The sequence below is a fragment of the Cetorhinus maximus genome, chromosome 6, assembly GCF_964194155.1.
Source record: "Cetorhinus maximus chromosome 6, sCetMax3.hap1.1, whole genome shotgun sequence".
Lineage (NCBI taxonomy): Eukaryota > Metazoa > Chordata > Chondrichthyes > Lamniformes > Cetorhinidae > Cetorhinus > Cetorhinus maximus.
Genome location: NC_135884.1, coordinates 33,970,195 through 33,991,473, shown reverse-complemented (window position 1 = coordinate 33,991,473; position 21,279 = coordinate 33,970,195). Strand labels below are relative to the sequence as shown.

The window sequence follows — 21,279 nt, the reverse complement described above, 5'->3', positions numbered from 1 at the left end:
CTCCACCACATTTCCAGGCAGTGCATTCCAGACCCGAGCCACTCGTTGTGTGAAAAAGGTTTTTTCTCACGTCACACTTGCTTCTTTTGCAAGTCACTTTGATTCTGTGCCCTCTTGTACTTGATCCTTTTACGAGTGGGGACAGCTTCTCCCTATCTACTCTGTCCAGCCCCCTCATGATTTTGAACATCTCTATCAAATCTCCTCTCAACCGCCTTCTCTCCTCTGAATAGTCCCAACCTCTCCAATCTATCCTCATAGCTGAAGTTTCTCATCCCTGGAACCATTCTTGTAAATCTCTTCTGCACTCTCTCCAATGTATTCACATCCTTTCTATAATATGGTGCCCAGAACTGTACACAATATTCCTGCTGAGGTCTAATGAGTGTCTTATATAAATTCAGTATAACCTCCCTGCTTTTGTACTCTATGCCCCTATTAATAAAGCCCAGGATACTATATGCTTTAACTGCTCTCTCCACCTGTCCTGCCACCTTCAATGATCTATGCATATATACACCCAAATCTTTCTGCTCCCCCTTCAGTTTCACCCCTTATTTTATATTGTCTGTCCATGTTCTTCCAAAATACATCACCTCACACTTCTCCACATTGAGCTTCATCTGCCACCTATCTGCTCACTCCACCATCTTGTTTATGTCCTCTTGAAGTTCCACACTGTCCTCCTCTCAGTTCACAACACTCCCAAGCTTCATATCATCTGCAAACTTTGAAATTGTCCCCTGCACTCCAAGATCTAGATTATTAATATATATCAGGAAAAGCAAGGGTCCCAAAACTGACCCCTGGGGAACTCCTCAACAAACCTTCCTCTAGCCCAAAATATCCACTGACATTACTCTCTGCTTCCTATTTTTCAGCCAATTTTGTATCCATGTTGCTACTGGCCCTTGAATTCCATGAGCAATAGCTTCCCTCACAAGTCGCTTATGTGGCACTGTGTCAAATGTCTTTTCAAAGTCCATGTACACCACATCAACAGCATTATCCTCATTGACCTTTTCTGTTACCTCTTCAAAAAACTCCAGCAAATTGAGTTAAACACGATTTCACCCTTAGAAGTCCATGCTGGCTTTTCATTATCAATGCATATTTTTCCATGTGACTACTAATTCTATCCTGAATAATTGTTTCTAGAATCTTGCCTACCACTGAAGTTAAACTGACTGGTCTGTAATTGCTGGGCTTATCCTTTTGACCTTTTTTGAACAAGGGCGTAATGTTTGCAATTCTCCAGTCCTCTGGCACCACTCCTGAGTCTAGGGAAGACTGAAAAATTATGGCCAGTGCCCCTGCAATTTCTACTCTCACTTCCCTCACTGTACTTGGATACATCTCATTTGGTCCCGGTGCCTCATCAATTCTAAGTACCGACAGTCTATTCAACACTTCCTCCTTATCAATTTTGAACCCTTCTAGTGACTGAGTTTCCTCGTCTGTCACCATGGCCTGGGTTGTATCTACCTCCTTGGTAAAGATGGATGCAAAGTATTCATTTAATACCTCAGCCATAGCCCCTTCATCCCTGTGTAAATTCCCTTTTAGGTCCCTAAGTGGCCCTACTCCTCCTCTTACCACCCTTTTACTATTTATATGCCTATAGAAGACTTTGGGATTCCCCTTTACGTTGGCTGCCAGTCCTTTCTCATAATCCCTCTTTGTTTCTCTAATATGCTTTTTCACCTCCCCCTGAGCCTTCTGTATTCCTCTTGGTCCTCAATTGAATTTTCTACCTGACACCTGTCATAAGCGCACTTTTTCTTCTTTATCTTAATTTCAATCTCCTTTTTCATCCAGGGAGCTCTGGATTTGTTTGTCCTACCTTTCCCTTTCGATGGAATATACCTTGACTGCGCCCGAACCAATTCCTTTTTGAAGGTAGCCCATTGTTCAGCTACAGTTTTTCCTGCCACTCTTTCGTTCCAGTCTATTTGGCCCAGCTCCGTTCTTGCCCCATTAAAGTCGGCTCTTGTCCAGTTAATTATTTTTACTCTGGATTGCCTATCATCCTTTTCTATCATCATCCTAAAATGTACAATACAATGATCACTGCCTCCTAAATGTTCCCCCACTGACACTTGATTTACCTGGCCCACCTCATTCCCAAGAACCAGGTCCAACAGCGCATCTTTTCTTGTTGGATTGGACACATACTGCTGTAGAAAATTCTCCTGAACACAATCTAGGAACTTTTGCCCCTCTCCACCCTTTACACTACCGCTGTCCCAGTCTAAATTCAGTTAATTAAAGTCCCCCATTATAACTACTCTATAATGCCTGCATCTTTCTGTAATTTCCCTGCAGATTATTTGTTCTTCTAAGTCCTTCTCACTATTTGGCGGTCTATAGACTACACCGAGCAATGTAATTGCACCCTTTTTGTTCCTTAGCTGCAGCCAAGTTGATTCTCTCCTTGAACCCTCTGGGACATCCTCTTTCTCCAACACTGCAATGCTCTCCTTAACCAATACCGCCACCCCTCCTCCTTTCCTTCCTTTCCTAACTCTTCTGAACATCTTGTACCAGGAATATTTAACACCCAGTTCTGCCCTTCCTTGAGCCAGGTCTCTGTTATCGCCATAACATCATATTTCTACATGGCAATCAGCGCCCGTAACTCCCCAATCTTATTTACTATACTCCATGCATTCACATACATGCATTGTAACCCTGATTTAGATTTTATTATTTTCTCCCTTACCCCGACTTTATCTATTAACTTACTATTCTCTATACTAGTGCTATCTGTCCCTCCAAGTATTTTGTGCACCCTGGTATTCCTTTCTCATATTTTTTCTTGGTTCCCACACCCCCGCCAAGTTAGTCTGAAGCCCTCCCAACAGCACTAGCAAGGAACTCAGTCCCAGCTCTGTTCAGGTGCAACCCGTCCAGCTTGTACAGGTGCCATCTCCCCCAGAGCCAGTCCCAGAGTCCCAGGAACCTAAAGCCCTCCATCCTGCACCATCTTTCCAGCCATGCTTTCATCTGCTTTATCTCTGTACTCACTGGCACGTGGCACTGGGAGTAGTCTGGATATGATTACATTAGAGGTCCTGCTTGCTAATTTTCTACCTAGCTCCCTAAATTCTGATTGCAGGGCCACATCCCCCTTCCTACCTAAGTCATTGGTACCAATATAGGCCGCGCCCTCTGGCTGATCACCCTCCCCCAGTAGAATGTCCTGCAGCTGCTCTGTGACATCCTTGAGCCTGGCACCAGGGAGGCAACATACCATCCTGGAGTCATGTCTAGGGCCACAGAAATGCCTGTCTGTTCCCCTAACCAATGAATCCCCTATCACTACAGCTCTTCCTTTCTTCTTCCTCCCCTCCTGTACAAACGAGCCGCTCGTGGTACCACAAACTGCACTTCCCTGAGGAACCAGCGCCCTCGTCAGCTTCCAAAATGGAAAACCAATTTGTGAGTGGGACCCAAGGGGACTCCTGCACTAACTGCCTACTTCTGTTGGACTGCCTGGTGGCCACCCATTCCCTCTCTGTCTCCAGGCCCTTAAGCTGCGGTGTGACCACCTCTCTGAACATGCTATTCACGTACCCATGTGGGAGGCACGATCAGGAAGTTTGTGGATGGCACAAAAATTGGCCATGTAGTTGATAGTGAAGAGGATAGCTGTTGTCACCAGAATGATATCAATGGTTTGGTTGAGTGCATGGAAAAGTGGCAAATGAAATTTGGGGAGGGCAAGCAAAACAAGGGAATACTCAATAAATGGGAGGATATTGAGAGACGTTGAGGAAATGAGAGACCTTGGAGTGCATGTCCACAGGTCCCTGAAGATGACAGGACAGGTGGATAAAGTGGTAAGGAAAGCATATGGAATGCTTTCCTTTATTGGATGAGGTATTGAATACAAAAACAGGGATGTAATTCTGGAATAAAATAAAGCGCTGGCTAGGCCACAGCTGGAATTTTGTGTACAGTTCTGGTCACCACATTACAGGAAGGAGATAATTGCTCTGTAGAGAGTACAGAGGATATTTACAAGAATGTTGCCAGGCCTTGAAAATTAGAGCTATGAGGAATGATTGGATAGGCTAGGGATATTTTCCTTTGAGCATGAGGCTGAGAGGTGACCTAATTGAGGTGTACAAAATTATGAGGGGACTAGATAGGGTAGACAGGAAAGACCAGTTTCCATAGCTGAGGGCTCAGTTACCGGGGGCATAGATTTAAGGTGATTGGTAGAAGGATTAGAGGGGACATGAGGAAAAACCTTTCACCCAGAGGGTGGTGGGCATCTGGAACTCACTGCCTGAATTGGTGGTTGAGGCTGAAATGCTCAACTCGTTTAAAAGGTACCTGGATCTGCACCTAAAGTACTGTAACCTGCCAGGTTATTGACTAGGTGCTGGAAGTGGGATTAAAATGAGAGGCTAGTTTTTTTTTTTGACTGGCGCAGGCAGGATGGGCTGAATGGCCTCTTTCTGCGCTCTAACTTTTCTTTGGTTCTAACTTTTCTTTGGTTCTAACTTTTCTTTGGTTCTAACTTTTCTTTGGTTCTAACTTTTCTATGGTTCTGACTTTTTTCCATGGTTCTAAAAGCCCTGTAGCCCTCAACCCCCACAAACTCCATGTGCCGCCTTCATGCTGACCTATACCACATTATTACCCCAGCCATCCCCATGGCCCCCATACCCCTATGCCAATCCATGCCCCTCTACTCATCCCACATGGCCACTGATACCCTGTCTGCCAACCCATGGCCCCTCCTACTCTCTATGCCCCCCACATCCCTATGGCCCTTTATAGCACATAGTGCAACTCTTGCCAACCCATGCCCCCCACCCACCACCTTTTTCCCTTACCTTCCATGCCAACTCACCCAGTATCCTTTGACAGCTTAACAGTTCTTTGATAGTTCCAATGAGTTTATGCACTTTTTACACACAATCATTTTCACTCCTAACAATCCCAAAGGGTCTCTTACCTCTCCCAAAGGTGTCCCAGAACCATATCCAAAGGGGTACCGTACCTCTCCTGGCTGTCCAAATGAATCCACCAAGTTCAGGCCAGCTCTTCTGGACTAATCTGCACACTCTGGCCAGGATTTTCCATGCGTCGGGCAGGCTCAGCAGGCGGGGGTGATCGTGGAGCTGACCGCCGTCCGTGATCGGCTCCGCACCGTGATTTCACACAGGCAGGCCAATTAAGGCCTGCCCTGCGTGGATCATGAACGGTAGCACTGAGCGCTACCTGTGTGGGCGGGGGGAGGAGGGAGAGTCGGGTCCAGCGGTCTCAAGCGCAATCTCCCTGAGGCACGGAGCTGCCTCAGGGAGAATGAAGCGCTTATTAAAAAAATAAATACAATACAATAAAAATTTAGTGAAATGCATCTCCTCATGTGACTGTGTCACATGAGATGGGACATATTTTATTTTCCAAAAAAAGTTTTTATTTAGTTTGTAAAAGCTTCAGGAAACCTCGCCCTGCTTGTGGACGAGGTTTCCTAAAAAACGTAAAGATCGCTTGGCCTTTTGGCCTGCCCTACAACCATAAGGCTGGATGAGCAGCATAAAGTTCTGGTTAATTACCTGGTTAATGGCCTTAATAGACCTATTAATTATCGGCGGGCGCACAGCCAACTCTGGCACATACCCGCCGAATGAAATATCGCGCGACTTCTCGATGATGTCAGGACGCATGCCTGATATCATCGTGCGTCATTTAACGATCCGGTGTGTCGGACGCGTGCCTGCACGCCGAATGGAAAATTCTGCCCTCTGTCTCACACTCCTGCCTACCAAAAGCCCACTTCAGTGGAGGCAGATGAGGATTTAAATGGCCAGCTGCCTCCATAAACCACATGCGTGCAAACCCCAGCTAACTCCTGTACCAACCCCATGAAAATAGTAAGTGCTCTCTAAGAGGGCAGGCTTATACCCCATATTTGCCAAGATGGAGAGCCTCTCTGTCATGTTGAAAATCTGGGCCTAAGTTTCAAAGATGTTTAAGGGAAGATTTTGTATGTTAAGACATGAATACTGTCCTCCTTGAGTTCCTGTTTAATCTTAACTATCATTGGTAATAATCAATTGTTCAATCATATGTTAATAATTACTGCATTTTGTTACTAGCTATGTTTGATGAGTGGAGAGATCATTCAAATGTCACAACAGATGAGCCTTATTTTTGAAGCTATGGATCTTTCCCAAGCCTCAGTAAGAGCCCTTTATTTCCTCCTGCGTGATTGTAGAACTGAAAGTGATCAATTGTTATTAAATCAAAAGAAAATAAATGCAACAATTAAGTTCGTCAAATTTATTAGTACAAATCAATGGTATTGCTATGCATTCTTAAAAGCAAATTTTTTTAAATTTATATTGTTAGCCTGCTACAGTCAGTCGTTGTGGTATGATCTATCTGGAGCCAGCCCAGCTGGGCTGGAAGCCTATTGTAACATCCTGGCTTAAAGGTCTTACAAATATAGCACATCATAAAGATATGCTGAGTCTTTTGGAAGATCTCTTTGATTGGCTGGTTTCTCCTGCACTCCACGTCCTTCACAAGCAGTGCAAGGTAAACAAAAGTTGTCTATTCATTAAAATTGAAAAATATAACAGGTGTTAAATTGTCATAAAGCATTTATATTTAAAGTGACTAAACTTAAAAGGAAAACCCATGATTTGTCCAGTAGGAACAAGGAGCAAAGTGAATTCCAAACCTTAATTGTTGTACCAAATAGCCAACTAGGAATTCGGGTTCAGGCTAAGTTTACAGGGCACAGTGTAAAAGTTTTCTAACTGAGCCAGGTTTTAAAATTGCGATGCATAGGTCTAAATAGTGGTTAATTTTAATCAATTTGGGTTGAAGTTTTTTTTCTTCATAAAGAAAAACAATAGCACATTGTTACAGAATGGCATTTTGTTTTTGCCCAGTTCCTGAGTTGATGTTGGCTTATATCTTGATTAGAGCTACAGCAATGAGAACTATTTGATTTTGCACATTAACACCTCAAAAGTATGTCAGTACTTATGTATATCAGTCACGACATGTCAGTTATGTGACAATGGAAAGGAGGTGAGTGCATCCTTAGTGCTTCCTCATGGAAAATCAGCAAAAGACTCACCCTATGACTCTATGAACTCATTTCCAATTCAGAGTGGCAGTGGTGGAGGTTCGAGGGTATATTGTGTGCCAACCCCCCTGTCCACCATAATCGATTCATGTTCCACTGGGACCAGGAAAGATGAATAGGAGGAGTATACCCCTAAATAAATAAAAAAGGAACAGCAAGCTCAGAACATAATTGTGAACAGCATGCGAGCTTTTGGTTAGAGCGTGTTTACTAAACCTATCGGACAGAGGGATGCAGCCTTGCAGAGAGTTACTGTACATCTATTTCTGCCAGGCGAAGAGAAAGTGAGAAAAAAGCACCTTGGTAGTTGTAATGTTTCTGAGCGATCCTACCCAACCTCCTTACCATATTTGAAATTGCTGCATAGGAGAAGTTAGATCTATGCTAAGATTTAAACTGCACATAAGTAAAAGTGGTAGCTGCTGCTGCTCTTCCCCTCCATTTTGTAAGTGAAGCTACTTCATTATTATTATTCAATCATGGGATGTGGGCATCACTAGCTAGGCCAGCATTTATTGCCCATCCTTAACTGCCCTTGAGCAGTTGAGCTTCCTTCTTGGACCGCTGCAGTTCATGTGATGTTGGTACACCCATAGTGCTGTTACGGAGTGAGTTCCAGGATTTTGACCCAGTGACATTGAAGGAACGGCGATATATTTCCAAGTCAGAATGGTGTGTAGCTTAGAGGGGAACTTCCAGCTGTTTCCATCTGTCTGCTGCCTTGTCCTTCTAGATGGTAGAGGTCGTGAAAGGTGCTGTCTGAAGAATCTTAATGAGTTCCTGCAGTGCATCTTGTAGATGGTACACACTGCTGCCACTGTGCGTTGGTGGTGGAGGGAGTGAATGTTTGTGGATGGGGTGTCAATCAAGCAGGCTGCTTTGTCCTGGAAGGTGCCAAGCTTCTTGAGTGTTGTTGGAGCTGCACTCATCTAGGCAAGTGGAGAGTATTCCATCAAACTCCTGACTTATGCCTTGTAGATGGTGGATAGGCTTTGGAGAGTAAGGAGATGAGTTATTCGCCGCAGGATTCCGAGCCTCTAACCTGCTCTTGTGGCCACAGTATTTATATGGCTAGTCCAGTTCAGTTTCTGGTCTATGGTAGCCCTCAGGATGTTTATAGAGGGGCCATCAGCGATGGTAATGCCATTGCTAAGATTCCTTAAATTATTTTCATTTGCACTAAAAAGCAAGACGAGCACTGCTATTTAGATTTGCATGCTACAGCATTAATGGGGTCCTGATTGTGAAAGACGGGGGTGGACAAACCTTTCAGCCTCAGGGCCATATCTGTGTATGGAAATTTCATGGGCGTGCGGGCAACCAAAAACGCTCAAAAAGCAAACAATTATAATAAAGATAAATTTTGGCACAAATAAACATGAAACATTTATGATGATAATTATACCAACAACATGGATTTTTTTGCATACAATAACAAAACCAAACGTGTACCCTCTTTTTTCATGCCCTCTTAGTTTAACGTGAACAATGCAGTTGGTCACCCTTTTTACAATGTATCAAAGTCCGGCATCACCTTTTCTCTCTCCACACATGCTGTCTGACCTGCTGAGCACTTCTAGCATTTTCTGTTTTTATTTTAGATTTCCAGCATCCGCAGTGTCTTGTTTTTGTCTGCCAATATAAGTGCTGATTTACTGTGATCTACAATCCAGGACAAAGCAGCCTGCTTGATCAGCACCCCATCCACCACCTTAACCAATCACTTCCTCCACCATCGCACAGTGGCAGCAGTGTGTACGATATGCAAGAGGCACTGCAGCAATTCACCAAGCCTTCTTCAACTGCACCTTCTAAACTCACAACCTCTACTGCCTAGAACAACAAGGGCAGCCATCATATGGGAACATCACCGCCTGCAAATTCCCCTCCAAGCCACAGATGGTGATTTATTTTGCAGTTGGATGAAGCCTAAAGTTGGCACAAGCCTCATAAATTTATGCAAATACAATTTTGATCAATTTTAACTGTGGCCTGAGCAGGGAAGCTGACATGATTTCCTTGTCAGCAGTAACAGGACTGTGGATGTCCTGAAGGCAGAAGAAGCTGTTCTGGTAAGGCTGCTTCTTTTCTAGACCCAAGATGAGCAAAAGTGCCCCATTGTGCCGAGCAAAGTCAGGGCCTCCCGCACCCAACTGCTATCTTTCCCTCCTGAATCCTTCTCCCGACTCACTTACCTGGCAGCCAAGGGCTACCTGATGCTCATTTCCTGACAGCTGCTCTGCACCCTCTGGGCAGGAATTGAACAGGCACTATTTAAATGAGAAGATAAAAACAAAAATACCTGGAAAAACTCAGCAGGTCTGGCAGCATCTGCGGAGAGGAACACAGTTAACATTTCGAATCCGAGTGACCGTTCAACAGAACTAAGTAAAAATAGAAGAGAGGTGAAATATAAGCTGGTTTAAGGGGGGGTGGGACAAGTAGAGCTGGATAGAGAGCCAGTGATAGGTGGAGATACCAAAAGATGTCACAGACAAAAGGACAAAGAGGTGTTGAAGGTGGTGATATTATCTAAGGAATGTGCTAATTAAGGGTAGAAAGCAGGACAAGCGAGGTACAGATAGCCCTACTGGGGGTGGGGTGGGGTGAAGGAATCGAAAAAGGCTAAAAGGTAGAGATAAAACAATGGATGGAAATACATTTAAAAATAATGGAAATAGGTGGGAAAAGAAAAATCTATATAAATTATTGGAAAAAAAAGGGGGGGATCGGAAAGGGGGTGGGGATGAAGGAGAGAGTTCATGATCTAATTTTTGCTTTTAACTATTTAAATGAGGCCCAGCGATGAAATTCATTATGACACCCTGCTAAGCAGGAAATCATGTCACCAGCACATTCTCCTAACACAGTTCTGCTCCATGTTAAAATCTGTTCCATTAGGTCATTTAGACACACAGCATTATAGGAGTTATTTTGAGTTACAAAGTTAAGAATTCCTCATAAAAATAGTACAACGGACTGTAAGAAAATAGACATTTATGTCATTTTTAGTTTATAGATAAACAGTAAAGTATAGCTAAATTATTTGTCATAATGAAATAGGTATTATAATGAATATTGCTGATATAATTCCATGTCAAATTTTCAGGAACTTGTTCCAACATCTGACAGCAATACGGTGGTTTCGCTGACTCGTCTTTTTGACATGCTTCTCAGTGACCAACTGACAGCAGACTCTGATTCCAAAAACGTTCGTGTCTGGATTATGGTATGAAATATTACTCCTAGTATTACTTCCTATTTCACGAGAAGATACCTGTTGCCTTTTTTTCATCCTCTTTTTAATTCTAAGTACCTGGGTGGCCTACTCCAGGTCTCCACAATGCCGTTCAAAAGGTGGAAACTGGGTGCTGTGCATTAGTGACCTGAGGTTATTTCCCTTCTGATTTCATATCAAGATCAATAGTGAAGATAGTTACTATTATGCAGCCTTTTAAATTTGATCACAAATATTGGAATTGATGGATGAAACAGGATACATTGTCATTTCTCTTGGAACCCGAATGTTATGGCCTTACACTTGATGTCATCCAGAAAACAAAAGGGCAGATTTTACTGCTCCTATCTTATTGCTAGTCAGAGCAATGTATCCATAGTAAACTGCACTAGGTCAACCATAAACCTCTGGATTTCCTGCTTGAGTCAATTTAAATAGCCCAGACAGTGTTGGCACAAACTCACCCTCTGGGAGGCCCTAGCACCAACAGTAGAAGCAAGAAATCAGGCCATTTGGAGATTTGACAGGCCTGCTGTTGTATCATTGGCCATATGAGCAGGATCTTCTGGTTGTCAATGGAGGGAGTTTAGGACTTGAGGACGTAACTTACATCCAAAACAACCCATTCAGGAAAGAAGTTAGGAAACATTTCTTTACAAAAATGTGGCAGAAGTGTGGAGCCCTCAACTACAAAATAGACAGGTTAAGTGAGCGGACAACAAGATGGCAGATGAATATAATGAGGGGAAGTGTGAGGTTAATCATTGGTCGTAAGAATGGAATGTTCAGTGGGACTTGGGTGTACCTGCACAAGGAATGTGCAGGCATGGCAAGCAATTAGGAAGTCAAATGGCATGTTGTTTTTTATTGCAAGGGGATTAGAGTACAAGGATAAAAAAGTCTTGCTACGAGTGTACAGGCTTTGGTGAGTCCACACCTGGAATACTGTGTGCAGTTTTGGTCTCCATATTTGTGGAAGGATATATACTTGCATTGTAGGCAGTACTGCGAGGATTCACTAGATTGGTCCCTGGAATGAGAGGCTATGTAAATTGGGTCTATATTCTTTGGAATTTAGAAGAATCAGAGGTGATCTCATTGAAACATTCAAGATTCTGAAAGGCCTTGACATGGTAGAAACTGAGGGTTGTTTCCCCTGAATGGGGAATCTAGAGCTTGGAGGCACAGTCTCAGTATAGACCATAATAAGACCATAAGACATAGGAGTAGAAGTAGGTCATTCGGCCCATCGAGTCTGCTCCGCCATTCAATGAGATCATGGCTGATCTGGTAATCCTCAACTCAACTTTCCTGCCTTTTTCCCATAACCCCTGATTCCCTTACTGATTAAAAATCTGTCTAACTCAGCCTTGAATATACTTAACGACCCATCCTCTACAGCCCTCTGCGGTAAAGAATTCCACAGATTGACTACCCTCTGAGAGAAGAAATTCCCCCTCATCTCTGTTTTAAATGGGCACCCCATTACTCTGAGAATATGCCCTCTGGTCCTAGTATAAAGGATGAATTATTTAGAACTGAGCTGAGGAGAGACTCCTTCACTCAAAATGGTTGTGGATCTTTGAAATGCTCCATCCCAGAGGGTTGTGAATGCTCCATTGTTGAATACATTTATGGTTGAGATAGACAGATTTTTGGTCTCTTAGGAAATCAAGGGATATGGAGAACAGCCGGGAAAGCCAAAGATCAGGATAGTCATATTGAATGGTGGAGCAGGTTTGACGTGCAGTATACTCTACTCTGGCTCCTATTTGTATATTCTTTCTTTTACATATCTGATACATGCATTTGCTTCTCAAAAATTAAATCTGACTTCATCTTGTTTCCAGGCTGCCTTTTGCTTTGCCTTGATTTGGTCAATTGGTGCATCCTGTGACAAAGAGGGTCGAAAAGTATTTGATGCATTTATGCGTGAAGTCGTGTCTGTAAAATCTACATATCCACCACCAGTTTCTGTGGGAAAATGGGAATGTCCCTTTGAGGAAAAAGGACATGTCTATGACTACATGTATGAGGTATGGCTTATTCTAGTCCCTGAACCAACAGCTTTGAAAACTCAAAATAAATCGAGTTCTTTATTGAAAATAAAGGACAGGATAATATAAAACTGCCTTCGTAGTTATTACATATGCAGTAGGCACTGATGAAAGAGTAACCGTTTTTATAAGCTTTCTTGTCAGTTTTCTCTCCTTCACATTGCTTCTCCTAAAGGTGCTGATGGATGCTAGTCATCCACTGCTACTTCAGTCAAGTTTGACAATAGTGCCAGCAGGCTGTTTAACTTCAAGAATGTCAAGAGTGGAGTCTGACCTAGCCCTCATCTGATGTTTCTTGCACACTTATTGAATATGGATCAGGAGCAAAAATTATAATTGATTTCTACCCCTTAACCCAGGGACATTGATATCAATTGATGTACCCTGATTGAGATCAGCTAAGTACAGACTGGGAATCAAAATTCAGACCATCCCAGATACTATGATTTTGTTATTAACTGGATGAACTTCATTGCTCAACTGGGAAATTTGGACTAACCATTCATATATCCAATTTTTACTTTGGTAAGGCATGGATATAGGTTTTCTAATATGTGTGGTATTACTGAACATAGTAATTTTACTCTCAGTAAACATTCTTACAGTCAAGCATTTCATCAAGCAAATAATGTTATAGTCTAAGTCAAGAGTTAAAAAATAGAGTCCCTGTCCGTAGTGCAGTTTGTGTTGCCAGAACCCAATATGATTGCAAATGCAAACTGCAACAGTGGTTAAACTTCACGATTCTTGGATTTGGGGAGGGTGAAAAAAAAGATTCCTCTCTAAGGAGGGGCAGGAACTTGTGTTCCCCCATGTCAAGGGGAATTTCCAGGATTCCCTGGGGAGTTCCACCCATTCCGTCCTTTGAAACTTTCAGGGAACTTAGAGCCTTAAAAAGACCTCAACATTTTTACAATGGAAAGATAATTGATTCCCGAGGATACAGAAGATATGAAACTGAAAATTTTTGTTGGCTTCTTCAAGAGTCCTCTGCCTTCAGAGCACCATGATATCTCTGTGATATTCTGACCAGTGGTTCAGGATAGGTGCAATGAGCCAACTCCATTTATGCAAATACCCTCATCCCTGCAATTTGGCCAGCCAGGACAAAAAGGATCTAAGAGCCTACATTTCTAACTATGTGCCATAAATATATAGTTGGAACATTATGGGATATAGGGGTGTTGAATAAAATACAAGCAAGTCATGCTAAACCTTTACAAATAACTTGTTCGACTCACATGGAGTAGTGTGCACAATTCTGGGAACCACGCATTAGGAAGGTTGTCAAGGCACTGGAGAGGTAACAGAAGGTGTTTAACCAGGATGATACCAGGGATAAGAGACTTTAGTTATGTGTAGAGATTGGAGAAGCTGAATTTTCTCTTTAAAGCAGAGAAGGTTAAGGGAGGATCTCATAGAGATCTTCAAAATAATGAAGGACTTTGATAGAGTAAGCAGGGAGAAACTGTTTCCTCTGGCAAATGGGACAGTAAGCAGAAATCATAATTGGATTACATATCCTTAAAGATGTGTATGTTTTGAGGAGGTGAACAAAACTAAGAGAAATTGTTGAAAAATTAATTTAATACGCACAAAGTAATTTTTAATTTGCCCTATGAACTGCTTTCTGTTGACTCTGCAACACTTTTACAGTTTAAAGGCAGAGGACGTTGGGTCCACTGGAATGAAACAATAAAGACTATTGCTCTGGGTGATAAGAACACAAAAGTCCAAGACATCATAGTTCCTACTATGGACACAGTCAGATACACCTACCTGTTGGACCTCTGTGTTACAAATGGAAAGTAAGGAAGAAGCTGCTTATTAGAAAATGTTCTTTGATTTGCACTGGTTCTCTTTTACACTATATAATGAAACAGTCATGCAGATAATTCAAATTTAAAGAGCTGGGCCCTATGGTGGCTGCAGTTATACTGGGGGAATTTTATGGAGCCTGCAAGAGAGAGAAATGTGGTATGCAGGTGACTGAATTAGGTGGGAACTGAAATTTTGAATTCCCAATGATGGGTTGAGATGCCAAGATTTGTGTTTGTGACATAATCAGGCCTCATGCTGGCATATGGTGAGTTCCCACTTGTAATACATTAGTATGCAATGAATACTCATTAGCATAATTTTTTTATCATTACGTCCTACATTCAAGGTAAAGTCAGTGGTCCACAAGAATTGCATGGCACCCAGTTCATGTTCATTTAAAGGTGACATGCACCAGTTGGCTTTATGCAGTTGTGTATAAGACCAGTAGTTTTCTTTGCTGAACTCTGCAGCACAAGGGAGGAGAGCAGGAGAATGGCAGCACTGGCAAGGATGAGTCAAGCGTAAGGTGGGGGAAAGGGGTGTGTGGGGTGGGAGCAAAGGTATTGAGGAGTGGAAGAGAGACTGGCCTAATGTCTTGGTTGTATTGTAGCTGGGAATGATGGTTGGGACAAGCATGAAGGTGACGGGAGGAGGATGGAAGGTAACAGGTTCTATTGTAAACCTTACAGTCACCGTTTTTGCAATGTCTCCAGAAGCACATGTGGTGCCAGGATTGCAGCTTAAAATGGGAGGAGCACAGGATGTTGTGGGTGGAGTTTTGGTTGTGGACAATAGAAGGAGTTAGAAATCTCACTGCTCATCAGTTCTATGGGTGAAATCCATGGACATACATGTTCTCATTAACACTGTCTGCCTTTTTCACACAGCTCAGTTGCTGGTATACCACTGGGTCTCTTTAGGGGGAGGTGATGGCGTTGTGGTAGTGTCACTGGACTAGTAATCCAGAGGCCCAAACTAATGCTCTGGGGCACAGGTTTAAATCCCACCACAGCAGCTGGTGGAATTTAAATTAAATTAACAAATCTGTAATTAACACCTAGTCTTAGTAATAGTGACCATGAAACCATTGTTGATTGTCATAAAAACCCATCTGGTTCACTAATGTCCTTTAGGAAAAGAAATCTGCCATCCTTACCTGTTCTGGCCTGCATTTGACTAGAGATCCACAGCAATAGGCTGACTCTTAAATGCCCTCTGAAATGGCCTAGCAAGCCAGTCAGTTGTATCAAACTGCTACAAAGTCTACAAAACAGAGTGAAACCAGATAGATCACCCAGCATCGACCTAGGCACTGGAAATGACAATAGCAAACCCAGCCCTGTCGATCCTGCAAAGTCCTCCTGAATAACATCTGGGGGCTTGTGCCAAAATTGGGAGAGCTGTCCCATAGACTAGTCAAGCAACAATCTGACATAGTCCTATTCACAGAATTATACCTTGCACACAAGTGTCCCAGACACTACCATAACCATCCCTGGGTATGTCCTGTTACTGTCAGGAAAGACGTACCAGAGGTGATGGCAGAGTGGTGTACAGTTGGGAGGGAGTTGCCTTGGGAGTCCTCAATATCGACTCTGGACCCCATAAAGTCTCATGGTATCAAGTCAAACATGGCCAAGATTACCAGTTCACCCCCGCACACCACCACCCCACCACACCCCACCCCTTAGCCAATAATCAGTACTCCTCCGTGTTGAACAGCACTTGGAGGAAGCACTGAGGGTGGCTAGGGCACAGAATGTACTCTGGGTGGGGAACTTAAATTCCATCACCAAGAGTGGCTTAGTAGCACCACTACTGACCAAACTAGCCGAGTCCTAAAGGAAATAGCTGCTAGACTGGGTCTGCAGCAGGTGGTGAGTGAACCAACAAGAGGGAAAAACCTATTTGGCCTCATCCACACCAATCTACCTGTTGCAGTGTGGTAGGAGTGACCACTGCACAGTCCTTGTGGAGATGAAGTCCGGTCTTCACATTGAGGATACCCTCCATTGTGTGGCATTATCACCATGCTGAATGGGATAGATTTCAAACAGATTTAGCAACTCAAGACTGGGCATCCATGAGGTGCTTTGGGCCATCAGCAGCAGAGTTATATACAACCACAATCTAACCTTATGGCCCAGCATATCCCTCACTCTACCATCAAGCCGGAGGATCAACCTTTGTTCAATGAAAAATGCTGGAGGGTGTGTCAGGAGCAGAACCAGGCATGCCTAAAAATGAGCTGTCAACCTGGTGAAGCTACAATTAAGGACTATTTGCATGCCAAACAGCATAAACAGCAAGTTATAGACAGAGCTGAGCTATTCCACAACCAACGGATCAGATTTGAGCTCTGCAGTCCTGCCACATCCAGTCGTGAATGGTGGTGGTCAATTAAACAACTGACTGGAGGGGAAGGCTCCACAAATATTCCCATCCTCAATGATGGGGGAGCCCAGTGCAAAAGATAAGGCTGAAGTATTTGCAATAATCTTCAGCCAGAAGTGCCGGGTGGATGAACCATCTCAGCCTCTTCCTGAGGTCTGCAGCATCACAGATGCCAGTCTTCAGCCAATTCAATTAACTCCACATGATACCAAGAAATAACTTAAGGCACTGGATATTGCAAAGACTATGTACCCTGATAACATTCCAGCAATAGTACTGAAGACGTGCTCCAGAACTAGCCACGCCCTTGGCTTCGATACTGACATCTACCCAGCAATGTGGCAAATTGCTCAAGTATGCCCTGTCCACAAAAAGCAGGACAAATCCAACCCAACCACTTACCACCCTATCAGTCTGCTCTTGACTTTCAGCAAAGTGATGGAAGGGGTCATCGACAGTGCTATCAAACGGCACTGACTCAGCAATAACCAGCTCACTACTCAGTTTGGGTTTCGCCAGGGCCACTTAGCTCCTGACCTCATTATAGCTTTAGTCCAACATGGACAAAACAGTTGAACTCCAGAGATGAAGTGAGAGTGACTGCCCTTGACATCAAGGCAGCATTTGACCGAGTGTGGCATCAAGGAACCCAAAGTCAATGGGAATCGGGGGAAAACTCTCCACTGGTTGGAGTCATGCCTAGCACAAAGGAAGATGGTTGTAGTTGTTGGTCAGTCAGTTCAGCCTCAGGACATTCAGCGCAGGAGTTCCACCGGGTGGTGTCCTAGGCCCAACCATCTTCTGCTGCTTCAGCTATAACTTTCTCTCCATCAAGAGGTCAGAAGTGGGGATGTTTGTTGATTGCACAATATTCAGCACCATTCACGACTACTCGGATACTGAAGCACCTCATGCCCATATGCAGCAAGACTTGGACAACACTTAGGCTTGCGCTGATAAGTAGCAAGTAACATTCACACCAGATAAGTACCAGCCAATGACCGTCTCCAATAAAAGAGTATCCGCCATCTTCCCTTGACATTCAATTAATTCCCCACTATCAACATCTGGTTACCATTGACCAGAAACTAAACTGGACCAGCCATATAAACCAAAAACAGAATTACCTGGAAAAACTCAGCAGGTCTGGCAGCATCGGTGGAGGAGAAAAGAGTTGACGTTTCGAGTCCTCATGACCCTTCAGCAGAACTGAGTAAAGTTAGGAGAGGGGTGAAATATAAGCTGGTTTAAGGTGGGGTGGGGGGAGAGAAGTTGGGGGGGTGGTGGTTGTAGGGACAAGCAAGCAGTGATAGGAGCAGATAATCAAAAGATGTCACAGACAAAAGGAACAAAGAGGTGTTGAAGGTAGTGATATTATCTAAGCCATATAAACACTGGCTAGAAGAGCAGGTCAGAGTCTGGGAATATTGCAGAGAGTAACTTGCCTTTTGACTGCCCAAAGTCTGTCCACATCTACGTGGCTCAAGTCAGGAGTGTGATGGAATACTCTCCAATTGCCTGTATGATTGCAGCCCCAACAGCAGTCAAGAAGCTGAACTCCATCCAGGACAAAGCAAATTGCTTGATTGGCACTCCATCCACCAGTACCAACATTCACTCCCTCTACCACCGGCACATAGTGGCAACAGTGTGTACCATCTACAAGATGCACTGCAGCAACTCACCAAGGCATCTTCAACAGCAACTTCCAAGCCCATGACTTCTACCATCTAGAAAGTCAAGGGCAGCAGATGCATGGGAACACCACCACCTGCAAGTTCCCCTCCAAGGCACACATCATCCTGACATGGAACAATGTTGCCGTTCTTTTATTGTTGCTGGGTCAAAATCCTGGAATTCCCTCCCTACCAGCACTGTGGGTGTACGTCCAACACATGGACTGCAGTGGTTCAAGAAGGCAGCTCACCATCACCTTTTTGAGCAATTCAGGATGAGCAATAAAAATGCTGAAATAAAAACAGAAAATGCTGGAAAAACTCAGCAGGTCTGGCAGCACCTGTGGAGAGAGAAACAGTTAACATTTTGAACCCATATGACTCTTCTTCAGAGCCTAGCCAGCTTAGCTGTGAAAGAATTAAAAAAAAAAACCCACATTCCTTCAATCTTGGGAGCAGGAGAAGAGAATGCCACAAAGGAAAGCTCTTGCTGTTCAACAGCAGAGGCTGCAATGCCAGCAGCAGGCACCACAAGAGGGGGAAGTTGGTCAGGATGCAGCCATCCAGGCAAAACATTGTAGAAAATTGGCACTAGTGTTTGGCAGCAAAGTTGTGGGGGATGCAGAGCCTCCTTTTTAGTTCAGGAGCCTCTTTTATAGCCCACCAGTAGCTGCAGCATTGCCATTTGATGGTGGGTTTCACCAATGAAAAGGTTCCCTTGTCACAGAATCGCACGTTTTCCATGCACGCTGCTGGCACTTAGATTTTTATTTAGAATCATATACGAAATGGTAAAGAGCAAGAGAGCAAGTGGCACACAGTTCCTGTTACACCGTTGGGAACCAGACACCGCAGTTAAATTGCCGCCCACAATAACTACACAAGAAACTGCGAGACCATTTGTTGAAGAAGTCTTACTAAAGCTAATACAGTGTAGCTCAGCCTGGCACTGGAAATATCATAGTGAATTTTGGGTATCAGTTCCTTGTTCTGAATTCCTTCAGTTAGATCCAAAAGTGCAGTAATACTGTATATAGCATTATTTAGGTAAAAGTGAAGACTCACCACTATATTGCTATTATGCCTTTTGCACTGACTAATTCATTTTAAGGAAATGTTCATTAAAATATTTTAGTCACTTTGAATGTTTATTGTACTGATGAATTTTTCCACTGCATTTGCTCATCAGTGCTGCTGGTTCAAGAACTTATCTGAGAATGTCAATCTGCAACAATAACAACTTTTAAGCTTATGGGGATTCATATTCACAGCCTCCTCCTGGTGGGACTGGAACTATAGCAAGCCAGAAAATATCAGCACGTTATTAATTGTTCCATTCCCATTTTTGTTGAGGCCTTCATGTTGGCTGCCCAGATACTTGTCTGTTTCAGGTGGGAGAATACTTTCAATATACTAATCAGGGTCCTATGACACACATAGGACTGCAATGCAATTGGGGTACTATTGGATGGAGTGTTCACTGTACATGCTCTGTCCATTGGTAGCCAATGTACAGCAGCTCAAGTCTTTAAAGTGACCACTACTCGCACCTTAGAAAACGGTCACTGAAAAAATGCTTCTCCTGACCCCACAAAAATCTTCTGGCCTGCTGCACCCAATCTGTGCCTTGCATAATCCACAATCCCCACCCCTGAAATTGCCTCCCACCTGAAAGCTCATTACTTCTGGGTAAACTCTGTGGATGAACCCCTAAATTTTCCACTCACCCTGATTGGTGAGCTGGGTGCTAATAAAATCTGGCCCTCAAAATGGCTTGGGCCTCACCCCAAGGACATTGGGTAGAAAGCATGTTTGCCCACCCACTGATGCCAGATATTCTTCTGGGATTAAAACTGAACTGTTACATCCCAATATAATTTTAAAGGGAGTTCCCCATCAGGACCTTTTTTAAAAATCAAAGTAAGAATTATGTTTAACATTAACATCCTCATGTATAAGTTCAGTGATTATTCCAATATTTGCTCAACAATGATTGATAATAAAATCAGGGGTATTAAACAGTCAATAACAACGCTCAATTATTATGAGTGCAGATAGTCATGAACCCAAGGACCATGTATAATCAATGGCGTATGTTACTCCAGTGCTTTCACACCATAGGTTTGCCAACACTCCCAGAATAGGCATCAATCTCCCACTGGCCAGAAAGTAAGCATTCCAGGAGATTGGACCGCGCTTGCTTCCTTGTTTGCCAGTATCCAGCTTGCGCATATGTGCGATGATATCATTATGCGCCGCAACATCAGCAGCGAAGGGAGCAGGGGAAGCTCTCTTCTATGTGTGTGTTTGGTCTGTGCCATCTTTAATGCAGGTAGCAGTTATTGCATGTGCAGGGCCTGTGCCCTCAGTGCTTTGCTTGATGCCAGGAGGAAAAAGCTTCTAACTGGGAGGGATGTCCCTCCAGACTCATTCAATGAGGCAATGGGGGGAGTGCTTTGAAAATAAAGTCACAACAAATGGGCTTATTCCCCATTTTCTGAATAGGATATGGGTTTTGCATTATATTTCCAAGATGGTGCATTGTGTTTTGAGTAGCAGTGACCTCCCCCTGCAGAATGGAATGTTGCCCAGGCCACACACTGCAGTGGAATGCTCTAGCCCCAGAGTCGCCTTCTGGGGGAGGTTCTGGTGTTGGCACTGGCTGGAGCAGTGTGTGGCCCTGTGCCTTGTCCTCTGGAATCTGTCACTCATGCACAGAGAGGGAGCCAGTTAGTGAGCAGCCACTCTGTTGAAATTAACTATATCACCCTTTACTGCACAGTGTAGCAGAGGTTTGCTCGCGAGCAGAAGATAAGTGGAACTCACTTCTGCCAACATCTTTGGGAATATATCCAGCCAGAGTTGGCAACTTTATCACACCACCAAATTCAATAACATTGTTGTGCCAGTACCCTGGATAATATCATTAGGTCACTGTTTAAATAAAAATATATTGTAAGGATAGAATAAAACAAA

At 43.6% G+C, this 21,279-nt stretch overlaps 1 protein-coding gene across 1 annotated transcript in view; it reads left to right on the top strand.

Annotated features, from left to right (window-relative positions):
* dnah12 (dynein, axonemal, heavy chain 12) overlaps positions 1–21,279 on the top strand; it is a 349,430-nt gene that overhangs the window by 167,093 nt on the left and 161,058 nt on the right. Inside the window, exons 32-36 of the mRNA XM_078543543.1 lie at positions 6,117–6,200; positions 6,370–6,558; positions 10,227–10,346; positions 12,206–12,391; positions 14,069–14,220. Of these exons, the coding sequence (XP_078399669.1) occupies positions 6,117–6,200; positions 6,370–6,558; positions 10,227–10,346; positions 12,206–12,391; positions 14,069–14,220 (731 nt within the window). The remainder of the gene's footprint in view (positions 1–6,116; positions 6,201–6,369; positions 6,559–10,226; positions 10,347–12,205; positions 12,392–14,068; positions 14,221–21,279) is intronic.